Source organism: Vulpes vulpes, chromosome 12 (assembly GCF_048418805.1).
Source record: "Vulpes vulpes isolate BD-2025 chromosome 12, VulVul3, whole genome shotgun sequence".
NCBI lineage: Eukaryota > Metazoa > Chordata > Mammalia > Carnivora > Canidae > Vulpes > Vulpes vulpes.
In genome coordinates this window covers 68239335-68261124 of record NC_132791.1, presented here as the reverse complement: position 1 = coordinate 68261124, position 21790 = coordinate 68239335, and the positions used below count along the sequence as shown (strand labels likewise).

Genomic DNA, 21790 nt, shown 5'->3' with positions numbered 1-21790 from the left:
TGTGATTTTTAAAAATCAGCTTTATTGAGGTGTAATTTGCACACATTAAAATTCAGCAGTTTTAAGCATATGGTTAAGTCTTCGTAGATGTATAGAGTTATATAACTGCTACTACAGTCAAGCTGCATAAGGAAAGAATGTATTCTATTATTTGTGAACCATCAAAAGACATACTTTTATTATTAGCCAGTCCTCTAGATTATATTTTTCATTTACTAAGTGATTTGATTTTATGTATTAACTCATTTTGGACAGAGAACTTAAGCTTGATATTTTTAAGAACCTATTTTTAGTTTTCTACTGATTTTCTCTAATTACTGTATCTTATGCTTTTTCACACAAACACTTCTGTTATTTTTAGGCATTAGGGTTTGCAGTATTCAAAATTATGTTTTGGTACATGATTAAAATGCTTTAAAAAGGTCTTTTTTATAAAAAGACCTTTCAACTATTCAAAGATCATTAGCTTATGTCATCTAGCAGTTTCTTCAGAAAATTGAGGAATCTCTTGTAAACGTTATACTTAAAGTTCTCATATTTTTACTAGAGAATAAAAGATTTCTTTAATAGAGAAATTAAGTTTCACTCATCTACAGCTTCCACACATGACACACAGTGTTTTTAAAATTTCTATTTTATATTGATATACATTCATTTTAGAAAAATCAGAAAATACACAGAAGTGGAAAATAGATGGAAGTCATCTCAGTTTCAGAGATTTCCTAGTGTTAGCGGAAAAGCTGAGGCATATTATAAAAATTTTTTAATTTATTTGAACAAAAATTGATTCAGGTTGGGCAGTGCCAAGCCAGAAGCAGTTAGGAGTACTCCACCAACGGGAGCTAGGGGAGAGGCTTTAATAGAAAAGAGGCAGAAGCAAAACAAGGAGATTATCTGATTGATTATAACTTCCACAATTGTATTATTTGGAAAAGCTTAATTGGCTGTGATTGATTTTCTTTAAGTTTTGATTTCTTAGCCTCTAGTCCTTTACAGGCTTAGGTTTTGATTTGCTTACTTAGGCTGCTAAGGTATTAGAACCACTTCAGTCTAATTGTTTAATTAACATTAGTATTAACATTTTAGAACATGTGTATTTCTAGATTTTTTTTGTACAAATAAGTACAGAAACAAATATGCTTTTAAGAGCAGAAATGGGATCAGATAGTCTGTAGTTTTTATAGCCTGTTCCTTTCACACAATAGAGTATCACTATTTTATTTTATTTTTTTTTTAAATTTTTTTTTTAAATTTTTATTTATTTATGATAGTCACAGAGAGAGAGAGAGAGGCAGAGACATAGGCAGAGGGAGAAGCAGGCTCCATGCACCGGGAGCCTGACGTGGGATTCGATCCCGGGTCTCCAGGATCGCGCCCTGGGCCAAAGGCAAGCGCCAAACCACTGCGCCACCCAGGGATCCCGAGTATCACTATTTTAAAACCTGCCAAAATTAACTGTATGTCTTCTTTCTGGGATAAGTATTTGTTTTAATTTTTTTCAATGAAGTGAGACAAAAAGCTTCAGGAGAGCAAGAATCAGAGACAGGTTAAATAGACATTTCCAATCCCTACATTTTCTGTCCAAAACAATGCTAGTCTTATTTTAAGCCCTTCTGGGAGAGAGTAGGATTATTTTCAACCCTTTAGCAGCCCTGGACCTTCCAGCAGTTGGGAATCTCTTAACTGGCTCAGCTCATTTTTCCTTAGGGTGAGGTACAGAATTTTGCCCACAACCCTTAGCCTGCTTTTGGACTAGATTAGTTCAAAAGTCACCCTGAAGCGGTGGGACAGCCTCTTTATGCAAAATTGGTTTGGATGTGGAGACTGAAGGTGCCACACACACCAAGAAAGTCTGATCTGAAAAGTTTTTCACTCATATAAAAAGGTTTCATAAGTAATAGTAAAGTCCTACTTACTTAAGAGAGCAAGGAAATAGATTATAACCATTAATGAGATTATAAACAGAATCTGTGATTTAAAAGAAGGTAGAAATAAAATATGATCAACTTCATGATAAAAGTGAAAGTACGAGTTTAAAATTGGTCTATTATTATTCAGTACACTAAATGTGAATTGAATGAAACTATTTATTAAAAGAGATGATGGGCTTAAAAGATACAGTTTATATAGGAAGGACAGGATAAATTCTAAATTATTTCCCCTTATTGTCAGTTTTCCTAAAAGTTCAGTTCCCTAATACCCACCAAAAAATGACTATTGTTGTGTTGTTTTGTTTTAGTTTTTCGTGACATAGGAATTTTAATATGCTTGATTTGTTTTAACCAACTGAAGATAGTACTCTTCTGGGTGCTCACATTGCCCTTTCTTTGACCAGGGGGAGCCCCTTCAGGTTGTCTTCTGAGGCCTTTTGCCATTCCTTCCCCTTCATAGGTTTTGATAGCAGTTTTGTATTCTGTCACAACTAGTTGCTGCAGACCCATGTTGTAAATATCCTCCTCTAACCATGCTATCAGCCATTCCTCCTAGGAGCCCTGATTCTTTTTATAGTGGGAAATGGTATATGGAAGCCACAGTGTGGAGGTGCTCTTAATTATGAGGCTGGTTATTGTTTCTAGGCTTTTTCTATGGACAGAGCATCTTACATATTCTCTATTCTGAGTCAGCTGTTTCTTAAAGGAACCCTGATTCCTTTTCACAGACAACGATATTTAGAAACAACAATCTTGGTACCATGTTTGTTCAAGGGTAATATTACTCCTGGTTCTCTGAACCAAGCTGGCAAATAGATATAGTTATGTGTATGTGTGCACATGCACCCCCTAATCTATTTCTATATCTGTATATATTTCAAAAATCATTGAGTTCATCATAATACCTCAGAGCATAGTGCAACACTACAGATTTTATTCTATCATTTTCCTTTTCCATATTTGCAATTTGCTACTCTGACAGTGAAAGATTATTCTGATTATTCTTTCTTATTATTCTCATTATTCATGATGCATTTATTTATTTGCTCATTTCTTCCTTTCTTTAACCAGACTGCTGGCTGAGCCATTGGAAAGCTAAACCCCAGACATGCCAGTCTCCACTCTACCCTGCCAGCACCAGCCAAAAATTGGCCCCCAGACACACCAGCCCCTATCCCATTGACTGAACAGGTTGTTAGAAAGACAATCCTCATAAAAATTTGGAGTGAATCAAGTATTACAAAAAACAGCCTAGGTGATTTGAAAACAACCTCAAAAAAAAAAAAAAAAAAACAAAAAAACAAAAAAACACAACCTCAATAGAATTTCTAGAAGAGGCAAAAAGAAAAAAAGTCAAAATTAAAAATTTCAGTGAATGAATATGTACTTTAATGTCGATTACATGTATCTGAGTAAAAGGAAAGATAGAACACTATTCATAATGCAGCTTAAAAAGATAAGAAAGAGTGAAAACATGGAAGATGGTTTATACGTCAGGGAGAAGAGAGCAAGAAAGATCTAATGAACATTTATTAGTCTCAGAAGAACAGGAGAGAAGGAACAAGGCATGCTCTTAATATCTGGATATCTAATGGCTGGGAATTTACCAGAAATTAAAGAAAGATACCAATCCACATATAAAAGAATCACAAGCAGAATAAATAAAAATAGATCTACATTTAGATTAATGGTAGTACAATTGAAGAGAAAGAGCTTTTAAAATCATCCAGATATAAAAGAAACATTTCCCAATTTAACCACTGCTCTTAGCAATAATGAAGGTAATGATTTCTCAATAGCAGCCACGGAAGTTAGAAGACCTAGCGTTGAGAGAAAATAACTACCCAACTGGAATTCTCAAGTCAACAAAAAAATCTTACAATAAGATGGCAAAATAGACATTATCAGAGAAAAATAATGAGAGAATTTGCTACCAGTGAGGCTTTACTAAAGGAAATTCTAAAAGAAGATAGATTACACAGAGGGAAATGTGAGATATAAGAAGGAATGAGTTAATAAGGAAGAACAACAAAGAAAGATGTAAATTTGTGAGTAAAGATAAAAGAACATTGTTAAAGTACTTGTGGGACTAATATGAAAAGAATTTGTAGCACTAAAGTACAAGTCACCAGTAACACATAAACCACGAAGGGGAAAAAGGGAATTAGAATATTCTAAGATCTTTTACTGAGCAACTCTGATTTCTATAATAAGCAGTTTTTAAAAAGGATTTCTTGATACTCACCCGGGAATATATAATAGAGAGTAGAACAGCTTTCTAGTTTTTAAGTCAGACTTGAATATTTTGAATTTTCAGATTTTGAGACATTCATATTCAGTGTTAGTATATAAAATGCATTGTGTACCAAAATAGATTAAGCTATTGGAATTACTACATCCCTGTTGCTTTTCATTGGTTAGCAATTAACAAATGTCTTCATTATTATTAATATCTTATATATTTTCCCTTTCTATTTTTGTCTTGAAAATTGTATCAAAATGTTGATAGACTAACAAAATATAATCCTAATTCCTTTCAGAATTATTTTCAAAATTGTCATAGTTTAAGATTTTCTTTCATGATATATATATTATATTGCTGTATAGATAGGTCATTATAATGATAGGTCATTTTGACAGCATATGAAGAAAAAAATCAGTAGTTTTGGGGGAATAGTACTCTTTAGCAGAAGAACCTGTTCAACTGGCTCAGTCTCAAGGTAATAGTAACCAAATGATGGTAAAACTGGTTATTTTCTTAGCAAACACTTTCTTAAGGCTAATAACATTATCAACACTAGTTTTGATTTATAAAACACTTAAATACATCAGCTGTCTTGTTGGAGAATGATTATAGAAAAATTTAAAAATATTTTTAGACTTAATGAAATTGTGGTAAATATCTTTTGAAAGGATATATTACTGAAGCTAAACTTTTTATTTTTCTTTAATGTTGGCAGTGACACCAATAAACCCCCAAAACATTCATTTTTTTACTTAAATATTTCTATCATTGCTTTTATTTTACTTAACAACATGTGTAGGGCTAAAAATGGTGAGAAAATACTATAATTCACTGACTCTAAAATTGCAGATTTCTCTCACATTGTAACACTTTGAAATTGGGATTAATGTTACATTCTATGGCTTATCATAATTTAATTGACTGTTTTTCCTTTTCAGTAGTATGTAAAATGATAGTTTTTTAAATAATCAGTTGTAGCTTAGATTTGAAGAAATGTCAAAATACAAAGAGATTTACCACAGATAGAATTATAAATACAGGTATTAATAGATTACATTAGGTCCGTTGTTTAAAATTTTTATTAACAAATATCTATTAATGTTTTATTATCAAATTAGTAACAACATGACCCACAGAAGTACATAAATTAAAATGTTCTAACATACTTTAAAATAGTTGATTATTGGGGGACCTGAATGACTCAGTCAGTTAAGCATCTAATTCTTGATTTTGGCTCAAGTCATGATATCAGGGTCATGAGATGGAGCCCCCCCATAGGCTCTGTTTGAGTTTCTCCATCTCCCTCTATCTGTTTCCCCACTCTTATTGCTCATTCACTCATTCTCTCAAATAAATAAATTGAAAAAAAAAACTAGCAAGAACCTACATTAATAAAAAAAAATAGTTGATCATTTCATTGTAAGAGACAATTCTGTCTTAATAATTTAAAAAATGATGTCTTGGGCTGCCTGAGTGGCACAGTTGGTTGAGCATCTTACTCTTGATTTCGGCTGAGGTGGTAATCTCAAGGTGAAAGATCAAACCCTGCATGGGGCTCCACACTCAGTGTCGAATCTGCTTGGGATTCTCTCTCCTGCTTCCTCTGCTCTTCCCACTGATGCTCAGCTTGGCGAGTGTTCTCTCTCTCAAAAAAATAAATCAATCTTTTTTAAGAAATCAAGTAATATGGTATTACAATTTTTAAAGTAGACTGATAACTTTGCTTTGCACCTCCTGCACTTATATTTAAAATTCCTGCTTAGATTCGTTTTGCTGCAAGCAGAGATGAAGGAGGTGTTCCTTGCAAAACACATTTTACAAAATATTTATTGAGTGCTAAACACCCTGTAGGGTTATATGAAGAATAGTCCCTTATCCCATTCCTCAAGTAGTTTGTAGTTATTTTAGAAGGATATGTGATACCTGTTTGTGTCTGTGTGTCTCTGACAGATGTACAACCATTAAAGAACATTATACCATTATCCATAGTAAAATATTTTATTTTAAAATTACAATAATACCACTTATCTTTCTTTAGAAACAGAAAAGTCAAACAATACTGAAGGCTATATGATTAAACACTAAGTTCTTACCTTGTCCTCCTCCTTATACCCACTCAGCCCCATCCCACACTGTTTAGCTGAAGTAATTGTTTGGGTAGGTAGGCTTCCAGACTTTTTTCCTGTATATTTTTCAAAGATATGCAGAGTTTTTTTGGTTTAGTGAGTGATTTTGTTTTTCGAGTTCACACAGTGATTTGAGGTCACACAGTGTTCTGTGCCTGGCTTTAACTTCATCTGTCTTTAAATGAATCCTATCAGTACATACATATCAGCTTTATTCTCAGGTGAAGAATTCAACAGAATGATATGTCATATTTTATTTGACCATCCCTATAGTCAGATATTAATATAGTCCAAGTAAAAAATACTTGGTGCAGAGGACTTCATTTCCAACAAGTTATAGCAAAGTAACTTTTACATTCTACAAACAAGTGACTAACTGTAGAAAGGAGTCTGTGAACTCTTTGACATCCTTTCCTTTCCTTATCCTTTTTTATGTTTACTTCAGTCTAATAGAAGGCTTGTTACTGTTAAAAAGTGAAATATGTTTGATTTAGTCTTCATTTTACCCTCCCACTAATTACGTCCGCTCTACTCAAACCAGAATGCTGCTGACATAGTATTTGATAAATATGTGTAATGAGCACTGGGTGATGTGTGGAAGTGTTGAATCACTCTATTGTACACCTGAAACTAATATTACACTGTAATTTAACTAGAATTTAAACAAAAACTTTAAAAACATTTAATAAACATGGTTCACTAATGGGGTAGTGAAAATTGCTTTAAAAAACCACATGGCTTGTTCTTTAACTTTTGAATTTCACGATAATTGAGATAAATAATTTTGAAGAAAAAATTGTATATAGTCATTAGATACCTACAATTGTGCAATATTTTTATAAATAGTAATAAAATAAAATAAAGACCATTTAATCTTAAATAAGTTAGAGTAGTACTAAGCAAAAGTCTCCAAGTTTGCATTGACACATACTATTTACTACCTAAATACATGAAAGTGCAGCCAGCCACTCTGGAAAATTCTCTTTGGATTTCATTCAGTTAGCAGAAACAGGTATGGATGTAGGTCTTTTTTTTTTTTTTAAGATTTTATTTATTTATTCATGAGAGACACACAGAGAGAGGCAGAGACACAGGCAGAGGGAGAAGCAGGCTCCGTGCAGGGAGCCTGACGTGGGACTCGATCCCGGGATTCCAGGATCACGTCCTGGGCCGAAGGCAGGTGCTCAACCGCTGAGCCAGGGATCCTGGATGTAGGTCTTTTTTTAAAGTGAAGGGCATAGTGGGAACTTTCAGAAAGTGGTGGAAACCTGTTTAATATACAATTAACTGTGATTATCCCTGGATAGAGAGACCTAGTAACAAGTAGAGAGTGGTGGAGACTTCTTGTTCATGTGTAAGTTTCTATATAGCTTGAACTTTTAACTATTTGCTTATAGCATGATTTTTAAAAGTAAAAATGAAATTAGCAGTTATGGTGTATGTCCATAAGAAGCTATGTGGTTGGGTAGAGGGGCATATATAGGTAAAAACAAACAAAAAAGCAAAAATACATTACTAATGTGGTATTTGCTATTTTTAAAAACACTTAAAACCTATAAAAATTCAAGAAAAGGGGATAAAAACTCATTGAACACTTAGGTAAACATCAAGGGTTTAGTAGATGAGTTTTATTTCAAGCATAGTTATCACCCTTTTATTTCCACTAAAATCTGTTTTAGGTAAGGGACCCTGGGTGGCTCATTTGGTTAAGTGTTCCACTCCTGATTTCAGCCCAGGTCACCATCTCAGGTCTTGAGATCAGCCCCAGGTTGAGCTACTTGCTAGGTGTGGAGCTTGCTTAGGATTCTCTCTCCCTCTCCCTCTCCTCACTGCCCCTCACATACTCTCTTTCTCTCTTAAAAAAAAAAAAAATCTGTTTTAGGTAAAATTTATAAAACAAAATACTAGAATATGTCAGCTATATGTGTTAGGGCAAATCTGAAAGCAACGCTTTTATCATCTTTCTCTTATGAAGTCTGCCAAAAATTCCTCCCAATTCTTGGAACATGAAGTTTTCTGTAACTGGACAGCTTCTAAATGATCCCTCCATACCTTATTTGAACGTCATGACCTTGATAATTTTGGACTCATCTCCCAATTAATGACTCATCCCATACTGTTAATCTCCTAGAACTTCTATGTAATATATCTCCTCATCTAGAATATATTCTTTAGGCATTTATTATATTTCTAATAAATGAGATTATGCTTAAGGATTTAGCTCGCAGGTCTCATTTGTATTTTTTATCTTCTCTGGATTTCCAAATTTGCTTTCATAGGAGTTATATTTATTTTGAGGACAAATTTACATCCTAGTCCTTCTTGTATTGACACATATGTTCTTAGAATTTCTTGGGTATGACCCCCATTTGTGGGCTATTCATTTTAATACCTCTAAACTTGGTAAACATTTCTAAAATACTGAAATCTATGGCTTCCGCTGATCTGATTGTGTTTCTGAGATATTTTTGAAAAGGCAATAGTAAATGCATAAACCTGAGCAAAGTGGGGTTGGTGGAGTTGCTATACTTTTATCAGCATGTATTACAAATTGTGCTTTCTCATGAGATTTTGTTTTAAAAAGGAGAGAGAGGTTCCACTGCTAAAACAGAAGTTTTAATGAATTCTTCCATGGCCTATGGCCTTCCTTTTTGAACATTTTTCCTCCATATATTATATGTTAACTATTGTAGGGTAGTTATAGTTTATCATCCAGTAACCTTCTTGATCTTTAATTGAATCTTCATAGATTATGACTAAAAATTAATTTGCCGTATCAATTTCATGTATTATTGTTAACAGAAGAAAACAAGGAATTGGACTTGGATCACTCAGACTTAGGTTTTAATTGTTCATTTGCTACATAATAGTTATTGGGTCTTGAGCAAACTGGGCTGGCTTATTCTCTGAACTGTAACAAAGGTTGATGTGAGAATTGAACTAAATACCATGAGTGTAGCACCAAAACATAGTTTTAATAAATGGTATTTAGTTGCAAAAGAGTTAGCAGTTAGAAATGATGGTATTTAGGATTCGTTTTTATTTTTATTTTTTTAGCACTAGTTTTTAAAACAATTGTGGCTTCTGGTTTTGTTTACAAGAAAAGTAATTTCTGTGATCCTTTCTTCAAGAGTTGTACATGAGGTGTCCATCTTTCCAAAATGAAAAATTAGTAAATAATGATAGGATTTAAAAATCATGAATATATTTGCATGCAGTCTTATAAAGGAATGAAAATAAAATAATATAATTATGTATTTAACCAAAACGAGTTTTTGTTTAAAATAAAACTACTTGGGGTTCCTGCGTGGCTCAGTCGGTTAAGCACCTGACCCTTGATTTGGCTCAGGTCATGATCTCAGGGTCGTGGGATGGAGCTCTATGTCTGGCTCCATCCTTAGCAGGGAATCGTCTTGGGATTCTCTCTCAGTCTCTCTTTCTCTCTCTCTCTCTCTCTCTCTCTCTCTCTCTCTCTCTCCCCCTTTCTCCCCCTCCCTTAATGCTCAAATTGCTTGCTCTCTAAAATAAATAAAATCTTAAAATAAAAAAATTACTTTATAATATCTTTTAGGTACTATAGTACATACTTTGCATGAATTATTTAATTTCTTATGATGACTGTATGAGGTGTACTTTGCATAAATTATTTAATTATGATGACTGTATGAGGTGTCTATATTATTTTTATCTCTATTTTACAGATAAGGTAACAATTGTATGTGTACTAAAGGACATACAACTAATATGTGGTAGAGTCAGTATTCATACCTAATTTCAGAGTCTCCATTCTTATTACCACATTATTTTAAAAAGTTATAGCAAAGTATGCTCTTCTGTGAAACCCTAATTTAGCTTTGAGTTGATAATTTTTGATTCAGTAAATACCTATGAAAAAACAGCTGGATTATATTTTTTCTCCCCAGTGGAAGATGCTATTTTTAGTATTATAAGATATATTTGATGATATTTTTAAAACAAAATCTAAGTATTGCCTGTATGAAAGTATTTGGGATAAAAACATTATTAAAGTACCTACAATAAAAAAGAAATTTTACTTTTTTTCAATCAGGAGCTTGTTATAGTGCCACATAACTTCATTAAATGCCTTGAGCATAAAATAACTTTATGATTATTGGCTAAGAATATGGCATAAAAAGCCATTGTAGATAATTTTTTTAGCATTAACCTAGTAATAGGTTAGGTAGTGTTTATTGATCATTTACTTTGTTCTGAGCACTTCCATGGAGTGGAATCCTCTCAACAATCATTGAATCCTTTCAACAATCTAGGAAGAAGGCACTATTAATATCTGTTTTACAGCCTATTAAACTAAGACTTAAAGAGGTTTTGTAACTGTCTCAGGCTGATTAGTAGTAGCAGACATCTATTATTAGTAGCCCTCTAAATTATTTTTATTTTACACTTCATACTTATGAAATAGTCATAGCAGTGTTTGAAACAAAAGCTGCTGGAGTCATGAAACGTTTTTGTAGTGAATTTTTTTTTATGGACGTGTATTATTTTTCCCTTTAGGTTCACAATATTCTTGCAGAAATGGTGATGGGAGGAATGGTATTGGAGACCAACATGAATGAGATTGTTACACAAATTGATGCACAAAATAAACTGGAGAAATCTGAGGTAAGAATGGAAAGTGCTTTAGTTAATGGAGGTAGTAAGCATGATCATAAATTATGCATGATGTGTAGCTTTCACTGTTTGTCCTTCAGTATCACCCTTTAAGTACAGCTGATAGGCTTATTCAGTTTTTTAAAAATGGAATGTACATATCTTAGTATGTTAAATGTTCTGTGACTACTATCTACCTGATAGTTTTGTGTATTCTTTTTTTGGTTATGGTTGTAACTGCCTTGGGTAATAAACACAATTCTAGATTCTTAACAGCTTAAAAAAGAAATGGCCTGTTTGAAGAATGAAATCATTATTTGCTTTACAAAACCTTAGTAATCATCAAGGAAATCTTAGACTTGATATTTTAGAGATGAGTTTAGTGTCGCAGAACTATTTCTGGAAAAGGATAAGAGAGGAAATTACTTCTCATGAGGAAGTAATGTTACAAGTTACAATTGGTGCTTTGCAAGCCTCAGTGAACACTGAAAAAAAGAAATTAATTGCCTTAATCTTTGAATTCTGGATCCTTCCTGGAGGTCACCGACAAGTTGGCTGTTTTATACAGTGATACATACATTCATGGCTTTTTCTGCATTCTAAGGAGAAAGATTTAGTTAGTTACACATGTCTAGCTTTGTGCTACTCGATTAGGTGCTTGAGGATCAACCAGCACTATAGCATTGTATAAAATCCTACTTTAGAATTTTCATGAGTCTTTCCTCAAATATTAGGCTGAGTATCAATAACAGGTACTTTAGTTGAGCCATTGAAGCTCACATTGTTTTGGTTGTTTCTTATTACTATAATGGAAGTTTAGAAAGATGAATAGTTTTGATATGTCATTCAACATTATACTTGTTACTTCTGGTATTTATAGTCATAACTCAGAAAAATAACTTTTATTTATAATTATAAATACGAGTTCAGGTGTTTGGTTAATTTAAAGTAAATTATACTGCAAAAGCAGCAAGATACTAAAAATATGCTAGCATTAATTTATAGCAGACAAGTAAAGAATTTTTATCTTGTTGGCACTTCAAAGGATCGGTTTAATATAATGCTATGTTCATTGGAATTGAATGAAATATAGGATGATGGATATCAAAAATCTGAGGGTTGGAAACAGTTGAAGCTTTGTATAAAAACATTTGCCAGTGCTCCATTTTAAAGTTAAATAGTCCTGCATTTCTCTTTATCTCACTTTACCATCCCTATGAGTTGCCTAGAGAAGAGGCTTGTAATGGTGAAGAGCTTATAATTATGACTCTTTTAAATACCAACATAGTTTTTATGGGTTCTACAGCCAATTTTTAAAATACTGGTTTTTGAAAAGGGAAAACAAACTAGATTACAAAAAGTTTTGTTTTAGGACATGGAAAAGAGCTCAGAATATTATTTAGTACAGTTGGCTTGCCTTTTATTATTTAGTATAGTAAAAGATTTACTCTGACCTCTAAGCTATAAAGTCTTAAGTGATAACTCAAAGTTCATGTAATCTGTTAAAACTTGCTTTACAAAAACCTATAGATATAGATCCTAAATGCCAAGAGGCAAACAGTGACACAATCCATTAATAATCTGTCAAAAAGGAGTGGATATGTGGTAATTTATGACTTCTGTATAATCATCTGTAAAAAATATATTGACCTTTTTTTCTGGAATGTTCATATTCCAGGTTTCTAACTTCTTTTTATTGATGTATCCTTTTTTTTTTCTTTTTCTCCTTGGTTTGCTATTTACAATACTGACAGAAGTCATTAAGGACCTATAATAATTGCAAAATGGATATTTGCTTTCTGATTGTCCAGTAAAACTTTGTTCATGAGGCAGTTTTTCCTTATCTGTAAGGAGCAGTAAAATACAAAGTTTACATTTTCAATGGAAGTAGTTCAAAGAATACTGTAACTTAACTCTTCACAGAAACAATTCTGCTTAAAATGATTTAAAATACTGGTGGAAAAGCTACTAGTATTTTTCATCCACTGATCATAATTTAATTTGTACAGTCAGGTATTATCTGCTACAAATTAGTTTTTCTCCTTTACTAGAAAATATGTCTAAAGTTTGGGAATAAACCACAATATTATGTTTTTTAATGAAGTGTTTCTCTATATGTGATGTCTGCTAATATTTTAATTACAAAGTAGGATTTTGAATCAAAATGAGGCCATTTAGTCCTGATCATATTTTAATAGATAATGCCAAAAAAATGTTGACTTTGTGTAATTCTTCAGTAACTTTCATATTATGTTTGGAAGAGTACCACCTTTATTTCAGACACATTAAAATGTTAGACTTTTCATATGGGTTCCATTTCCATGTTACTTAACCTGGATATATATACCAAATATATAATTGCAGAATAATCCAAAATTATTTGGTCATCTACTATAAGCTTTAATTAATCTCTTACTTAAATTTTAGTTAAAATTTAGTATGCAAGCAAAAACTTGTCAAAAAATAATTAAAATTCAGAATATCATGATTGATGAAAAAACATGGCTATCATACTTTTAAGATTAAGTGGTATTCAGAATAGCATATATCTTTTTAAAATCAGCCTGGATATAATTAAGATACAGTTTTTAAGATATAACATGGATTTAGCTAGATGCCTTTACTCTGTCAGAAATCAAAGATTTTATTATTTTGGCTTAAAGGTAGTGTATTTCTGGTGATAGTCGAAAGTGAACCGGTTTAATTCCCAGTACCTAGACAGGTAGAAGCAAAGACCTCCCAGATCTTTAAAGAGAGGAGAAACAAAGATATGCTCTGAATGTATTTTCGTCTATCCTGATTTGACAAGAAAAATGGTTTACTGTGACACTGGGGTCTGGGAAAAGGAGGGTTTAAGCTGGGAGGTTGGTGGGATTTGGGGGAAGTATAAGAGGCACTTAGGAATCTTCTTAGGAATAAAGGACTCCCTGGGGGTGGAGGTAGAGGGGTGGAGTTGGGGAGACTTATTAGCTTTTATGTATTTCATGTTATATTTAAGATGAATATAAATGAGATAAATGAGTCTGAATAATAGTCACTACGTTTTTAAAGTCAGTCTTCTTTTTTTCTGAACATCCTGATCTTTCTAGCTCTTTCCATTCTTCTCTCTTACAGACCTTTATCTTTCAATCTCCCAGACAGGACAGGTAGACAAGGTATTGCTGACTTTGAGAAAACTGTACTTTAACAAAGGGAAAGCAAAATGATGTCAAAGGCAATTAATTATTTAGGCCAGACTCAAAAATTCTTTGTGTTAATGAACCCATGTAGTCCCTGTAGCCTATTTTCCATTCTAGTTTCTCCTTGTAGTTTCTTCATCTTTTATTGGACTTACTGTATTTTACTAGTGTTTCATTGATGTCATGTTTGTTCTGTTTTGTCTGCCTGCATTGTAAAAAGAAAGTTTAAATTTTTTGTTCTTTTTTTAAACATCGTCATTTAACTGACAAATTACATTTGTAGAAATGACAGTTTACTTTGTATATAAAAATGTAGAGTTTATTTCCAACATCATATGGTAGAATTAATCTTAATTTAACTCTCACAGATAGTTTTTTTTTTTTTTCCATCTTTCTAAATTAGGAGTCTAACATCAAATTGCCTGCTGGATTCTGGAGGCTATGAATTTTAAAACCAAATGCTGAACATTTAGAGTTTTGTATACAAAGTGAGAAGCAATGAAAGCTTAGATAGAATAGTGACGGTTTAAATAGTATTTTCCCCCACATAATGGTTTTCAGTTCCAAAGTCTTAACAGAATTGCTTTTATGGTTTTGACTAATTTACATGGGCATGTTAAAAGTGGCCAACAAAAAGCGTAAGATAACAAATCTTCTAAAATTGAATTAAATGTTCTAGAAATTGTAATTAAATATTTTGACCAAAATAAAATGGATTTTCAGGGTAGCAACCTTCTGACATCCAAACTTTATACTAAGACTCAATAAAATATTGTAAACCTTGGATATTTTTACAAAACATATTGCCACATATTGAAAATGTTTTTAATAGTTTCCTAGCTTTATAAAACTAAATTTTCTCTGGCATTTCCTATGCATTTTTCATACCCAAAGTTAACTGTGTAAATTATTTTTTAAAATTTTGAATCTAAATGGTGAGCACTTTTTTTTTCTACAAAGCTGTGTAAAAATGAAAACTGAAAATGCTTATAGGACTCCATTTCAAAATTTCAAAATGAAAATACTTTATTGAGTCCCAAAGAGGAAAAAAAAAAAAATATATATATATATATATAAATTCAACAAGTTGGATTGCCCACTTTACTAATTAGAAAAAGGCCACTGAGAATTTGGCATTGCTCTTTAGCCACTAATTATTACTTTCTGTATGTTTTTGAGAAGCAGCAACACACAGGCAGCTTTTTAATTTCTTATCCTAAGATTGTAGGCTCTGTCACGAAACTGAGAGTACCATTTTTGGTCCTTAGATCTATATCACTTCATCCCTAGAATAGAAAATACATAATGGTCTCATTTATTCCACTGATCCAGGTCACTGCCAATTTCTGTGTTCTAGTCTTTAATTTATGTCAAATTGTCATTTTCTAGCAAAGAGCCACTTGGGTCTGTTAACTTCCATCACTGGAACTAGTAATTAGCTTTCTTCTCTTTTTAAATCAAATACTTATTGTCAAAGGACAGAGAATAAGAAAAGTGGCCCTAACATACAATGATGCTGGAAAGTCAGCTTGTGAGTTGGTTCTGCTTCTTACCTTGACAATGAAGTTTACTCTGTTCTTCTACAAAATTATAATGAGGACCCTTGAATTCACTTATAATGGTTGGCAAATAAAATCCATGAACTGGACATTAGTCTGCTGTATTTATTTCACACAGGCAAAGCTGTAGTAGAAATTAAAACTAAATTGAAGATTATATTAAATGGATTATATAATTTAGAAGGTTTTAAGATTTTTAAATATTCTAATTTTGATAACATTTTTTATAAAATGTTATAGTTCTTACTCACTAGAGGGTTATCATTAGCATTTCTAACCTGTTTGTTTATAATTGGAATATTAAAGCACTGCTTTTAAAAGCAAAGAGCAAACCTATTACAAATTCCCAGATTAAGAGTTAGTCTACCTTACATTCAGAAATTAAAATACTGACTTTTTCCTTTTTGCTCAAAACATACATTCAAAAGCTGCCATTATTTTGTTAATGATTTTGAGTCTGAAACCATTTAATACTGTGTTTATTAATGTTGATGTTCTTTCACTTTGCTGTTAGGGCAAAATTATGAATGTGCATATAGCAACTTCAAGGAGGAAGGGTGGGTAAAAGGTTTTAATATGTATGGATTATTCCCACTACCATCTTACTCTGTATGTAAAGTGTGAAAAAAAAATATTTTAAGATGGTAGGATAGTATTTTATGTATTAGATGAAATAAATATCTAGATTCTTTCCTTTTCCCTTCGAGAAAGTTAATTGCTTATTGCATGAGGAAAAGGGAGCCTTCCGATTCTTTGAAATATATTTTAGTAATGCTGCGTTTTCACTTTTGCTTGCACATATTTTGTTTATTTTTGGGTCTGGCAATTTAAAAACAAAATCAAAAACAAATCATATCCATCCATTACTATCTTTGTGATTCAAGTGCTTGAAATTTCCAAGAGTATGTCTGTATAAGTCTTCTATCTGTTTGGCCTCATTTTGGTATACTTGCAGACTTCATTTTGTTTTCTTTCTCTTAATTCTGTTAATTTATTTAAACTCATGGGAGAGAAAACATGACCATTTTTTTATATACTGTACTTCATTCTTTCATCCAGTTCATACTCTTAACTGCTTTGGATTCATATATTTTTTTTTGTTAGTGGAGTTGCTGCAGTTTACCTGCCATGGTGGTGCTCGAGTATAACAACATAGATGGAAACAAGTTATTTCTCCAGTAGGGTTTCATTCTTTTTATTTCTGCTTGGTATCAACTGTGTAATCTTAAATCTTTAGGAGTTATGTGTACTGTCAGAAATATCTTAATTTTACATTTTAAATTGTACATACTACTAACAAGTCAGGTAAGCTTCCTTTCTGTAAATTTTAGCGTTCAAAAAATTAATTAGTAAAAGTTGTTGCTTTGAATATAATATCTTACTGAAAAAAAATCTTAACAAAATGAAAATTATTTTATACCTCTCTGTTGGTAAACTGATCTCCTAATGGTAAATTACCTCTTTCACATTTTATTCTTTAATAAAAATGTTTCAGACTTCACTTTAATGGAAGTCTGAAAATAAAATTATAGTAGTTCTGGTTTTGGCTACCTGAGAAGTCTTATTTCTAAGCCCTAAGTTTTTATATATAGATATTGATAGCTCATTTAAGCATCTACTTACTGACCCACAATCTTTTTAATATTTTTTATATATTCTGCAAAATCTGATTTCTTAAAATGTTAGTTTAATTAAAACTTAATGAAGTACGCATTACAGGTTTTTTTTATTTCCTACCATTTAAATTCATGACATACTATACAAAAGTATTGAACATGCTTGAGAAATAATTTGATTCTCTTAATTCATTTGCGTGTTCTGAATAGTTACCATCCTTTGCATGTCTATGGCTTGCTGCTTATGTTTAGAGGAATTGTAGTTTGTTGTACTTAGAAACTTCCTTTGGTTTTACATAATAAGAACTTGGCACATTATGCTAATTAAATCAATTGCTATATTGACTTTATGTATTCTCATTAGCAGCCAACAGTCGACACCATCTTTGGTCACAAAGAAACAACTTAATCTAAAGAAATTTAATAACAGGATGCATTTTTATTCTCATTTTCTTTGCTTAAGTTCAGTTTAGCTGTTCAAGAAGGCTTCTTGACAATGATGTTTAACTTAATACTAAGAAAATTATTTTTACTATTTTTAAAAGTAAAAGTCATAGTATCCAGTAAAATATACATACATATCTACCCTCTCTCTCTCTTTCTGTCTCAATAATAAAAATCCTCTAGTAATTTGTGTCCTTTAAAATATTTGTATTCATATATTTTATCGATACTTCTTTATAGTCTACTAATCATTTGTATCCTATATAGACACATCCAAGTAAAAATAGTGATAAATTGTTTTTTTAATTAGAAGAACTACAAAATCCTTCTACCTGGAGAACTGATACTAGCTCCAGGATGTCTGTAATTTTGTGTAATAATTTTTGTTCCTTGGCAGACAACATATTTTTGGGTAAAAAGAAGAGAGCCTACAAGATGGTGAACTACTTTGAATTGGATCCTTCTTTGATCCTAAATCATTTTAAATTTTGGTAGCTAGACATTAAACTTGAAATAATCAGGTTAAAGACCCTTTTGTATATGATACATGCCACCCTAAACAATATTTATTCATATCTCCAGTATCTTTTGGGGGGGTATAAAAATAACTGCATTGTTTCAGGTAGGTATAAATGTAGAGGTCAATCAAAAACAACTTTCCTCCATTAAATTATAAAAATTGAATACTCCAGCCCTATTCATTCTTTAATTGGATATGGAGTGTTTCATTTATATTATTGTCTGTGTGGACCATATTTATTATTAATACTATTTTACTGATTTTTCTATTATTTTCCAATTCTGACTTGATAATCCGTGGCTTTTATTTCATTGCTTAACAATGTTTGTATCCTTTATTCAGCAAATAGTTTACACTGGCCTATTTTGTATCAGTCAAGATTTTTCTCAGGTAACAGCTTTATTATTATTATTATTTTAATTAACAAAAGAAGTAGGATTACATAAAAAAAAGCCCTAAAATTTCAAAAAGGGACATTAAAACTAGTATTTCGAATTACACAGACATTGTCTCATATAAGCAAAGTGGAAGATTTGTTTTTGTTATCTAATTGTCTCTGCTTTTGTCAAGATGATGTATGCCACTGAACTCAGATGTGTTTGTTGGCTTTATTATATCACCTGAATAAAAATTGATGAAATATTAATCTAACTTAAACCTTAAAAGTATGAAGACTGTTGTAGCTATTTGAAAAAGGTGACATATATGCATTTTTCTTTTATTTTTAAGCATATGTTTTTCAAAATTATTTCACAAATGATAAATTTCCCTATTAAGATGAAAGTGAAATATTGTGACACTAATGCTACTGGAAGTTTTAAAATTCATTTAATTATATAAATACTACCTTTTGCATTTAATACTATTCTTTGTCCAAATTTGTATATTGTAAACTGAACATATGTTGTTGGATATACTTTATATGACACAGTACTTTTAATCATTATATTTTTTTAAAAATCTTTTTTCTAATGCATGGAAGAGTTGGAAAGATCCTCTTGTTACAGTTTCATTTTTAGAAAGAACTCTTCTCTGGATTGAGGCTTACTTTAAAAGCCTGATTTTTTTTTCAGTGTTTCAGAACTTTCCTAGAAAAGTTTAGAAGACCCTCCATAATTAAAATAATTAAAAAAAATTTGTTTTGAAATGTTTCAAGGGGTTGGCCCTAAGAAAAGGAACTAAATGAGTTTGATCTATTACTTTCATTTTTTATTTCACAGCACATTTTGATAATAAAACGCTATTTTAAAAGCAAAAAAAAAAAAAAAAAAACCAAAAAGCCAAAAACAAAACCCCAAATCTATCATGACTATTGCAAAAGATGTTTAAAAAGGAAAGAAACTAATGTAAAATATGCTTCATGCTTATATCATAAGTCAGGATATAGGTGAAGACCTAGTTTTGTCATTTGAATATTATATATGATATCTAAGTAGTACAGGTTAATTTGTATCTAAATCTTTATGTTCTTATCACTGCATGTATTCACTGTATTTTTTTAATGTGTCAACTGTTTTTCTCTTTATAGATTAGAATTTCAAAGTAGCCATCCCACACCAATTCAAACTACCATCTGGTCTCTGAGCTTGTTATATGAGAATCTTTTATCATTGTTCTCCATTTTTAGTGTTTCTTGATGAGCTACACCTGAGTTGTACATTTTCTTTTTCTTTTATTTGCTTCTGTATACAGGCTGGCTTAGCAGGAGCTCCAGCCCGTGCTGTATCAGCTGTAAAGAATATGAATCTTCCTGAGATCCCAAGAAATATTAACATTGGTGACATCAGTATAAAAGTGCCAAACCTGCCCTCTTTTAAATAAAAAATTTAAAAGGCCACTCCCAGGTAAAATCCAGGGGGAAAAGTCATCTAAGTTTACCATGCACTTGTTTACCAAAAATAGAGGAGGAGAGTCTTAACTTTTGCTCTTGGATTTAAGTCAAGGTACTGTATAAAAGTTGTGTAAAATCAGTATGAAAGTTCAATGTTGCTTTTCTTGCTCAGTGATTTTGAAGAAATTGAGTAGTTCCAGTATGATATTTCTCTTTCTTTTCTAAACTGCATTCCTGTGCCCACCTGAAGGCATGCCTCTATGTATTGGCTACTACAGTATTTCAAACAGTATTTGAGACATTTCTTTAAATTATGTACAATCCACAATGTTGGTGTTTTGTATGGATCACAAGTGCAGCATTCCATAATTCTTTCTGTTATTTGTCATGGTTGTTATTTAAAGAACCAAATATGTATTGCATGAAAACATTATGACCTTTCCTCTTAGTTTAAATAAACTCCAAGGTAACTGGACTTCTAAAGTACCTTTCTGTTTGCCTGATATCTACTTTAGCAATAAGTTTTTTACGACCTTCTGACTCAACAAAGTAAATAAAAGTATATTTTATCACTGTTAAACAGTTGTTGATGTTGATTTATTTAATTAATACTTAATATTTTACTTTGACTATTCAAAAATTCACTAAATTGTTCTAAAACTCAGTTACTTCACACGTCAAGATGAATGTATCAGGTAGTGTAGTTATGTACAGATCTGAGGTGGGAGATGACAAATCTTTTTCTAAAATCCATATTGAGAAATTACAAAAGCTATTTTTATAAAGATAGGTGTAAGTTTTTCACCTGGTCCCTTCTTGCTCAAATGATGAAAACTAATTTTGGCAGATACCTAGTTGCTTTTGAACACAAAATCCTGTTGGGCTTCACTTGAGTGTTCCATCCCAAAGTCAAAGCTAAATTGTTTTCTTAAGTTTTAATATTCTCATATTCTGATTTTTCATTATTGGCCCACATTTTCATATTTGGTCTTATATTCTGAACTGTGGATGAGGTTCCTCTTCCAGTTAGACCAAGGTTGGTGTTTTTGTTTTTTTGCTTTGTTTTGTTTTGTTTTGTTTTTTTAACCGTTCTAGTCCTCCCCAAATGTTCTTTTTGACACATTTCCTTAGATGTGTGGCATGTATGAATTTTACCTCATGGGCTCTGGAATGTAAGAAAAATCACTAATATTTATCTAACTCTGAGCTTCCTTCAATTGAGGCCATAGAAATTCAGTCTGTGGGATCCCTGGGTGGCGCAGCAGTTTAGCGCCTGCCTTTGGCCCAGGGCGCGATCCTGGAGACCCGGGATCGAATCCCACGTCGGGCTCCCAGTGCATGGAGCCTGCTTCTCCCTCTGCCTATGTCTCTGCCTCTCTCTCTCTCTCTCTCTCTCTCTCTCTGTGACTATCATAAATAAATAAAAGTTAAAAAAATTAAAGAAATTCAGTCTGTGATTATTAGGATTTCCATCAGTTCAGAGATGTGTAAAAGTTCTACAAAGCAGAACATTTAGAGCAGTCCTTGGTCTTCAGTCATTTGACAAATGTTCTTTAAATGCCTACTGTGCCAGCTCTCATGGAGCTATAAACAGTATCACACAGAGTGCCTGGCAGTATTTTTCCCTTTTTCTTTTCCCTTTGTTTTGGGGCTGGGGTGGTGGGGTGCGTGGGTATTGAAAGAAGATTAAGTTGGAGTTTGGTTAGGATG

The 21790-nt window shown here is 32.0% G+C and overlaps 1 protein-coding gene across 9 annotated transcripts in view; it reads left to right on the top strand.

Annotated features, from left to right (window-relative positions):
* The window catches only part of AP3S1 (adaptor related protein complex 3 subunit sigma 1), a 67722-nt gene extending 47062 nt beyond the window's left edge, over positions 1–20660 (top strand). For 3 of the 9 annotated variants that reach the window (XM_072728775.1, XM_072728773.1, XM_072728778.1), the window contains 2 exons: positions 10836–10943; positions 19942–20660. In XM_072728775.1, the coding sequence (XP_072584876.1) occupies positions 10836–10943; positions 19942–20070 (237 nt within the window). In that variant the 3' untranslated portion in view covers positions 20071–20660. Of the gene's footprint in view, positions 1–10835; positions 10944–14045; positions 14087–18591; positions 18640–19941 lie in introns of all 9 variants that reach the window. The other 6 variants (XR_011995605.1, XR_011995604.1, XM_072728774.1 and 3 more) reach the window with 3 other exon arrangements.
* Positions 20661–21790: the final 1130 nt, after the last annotated feature.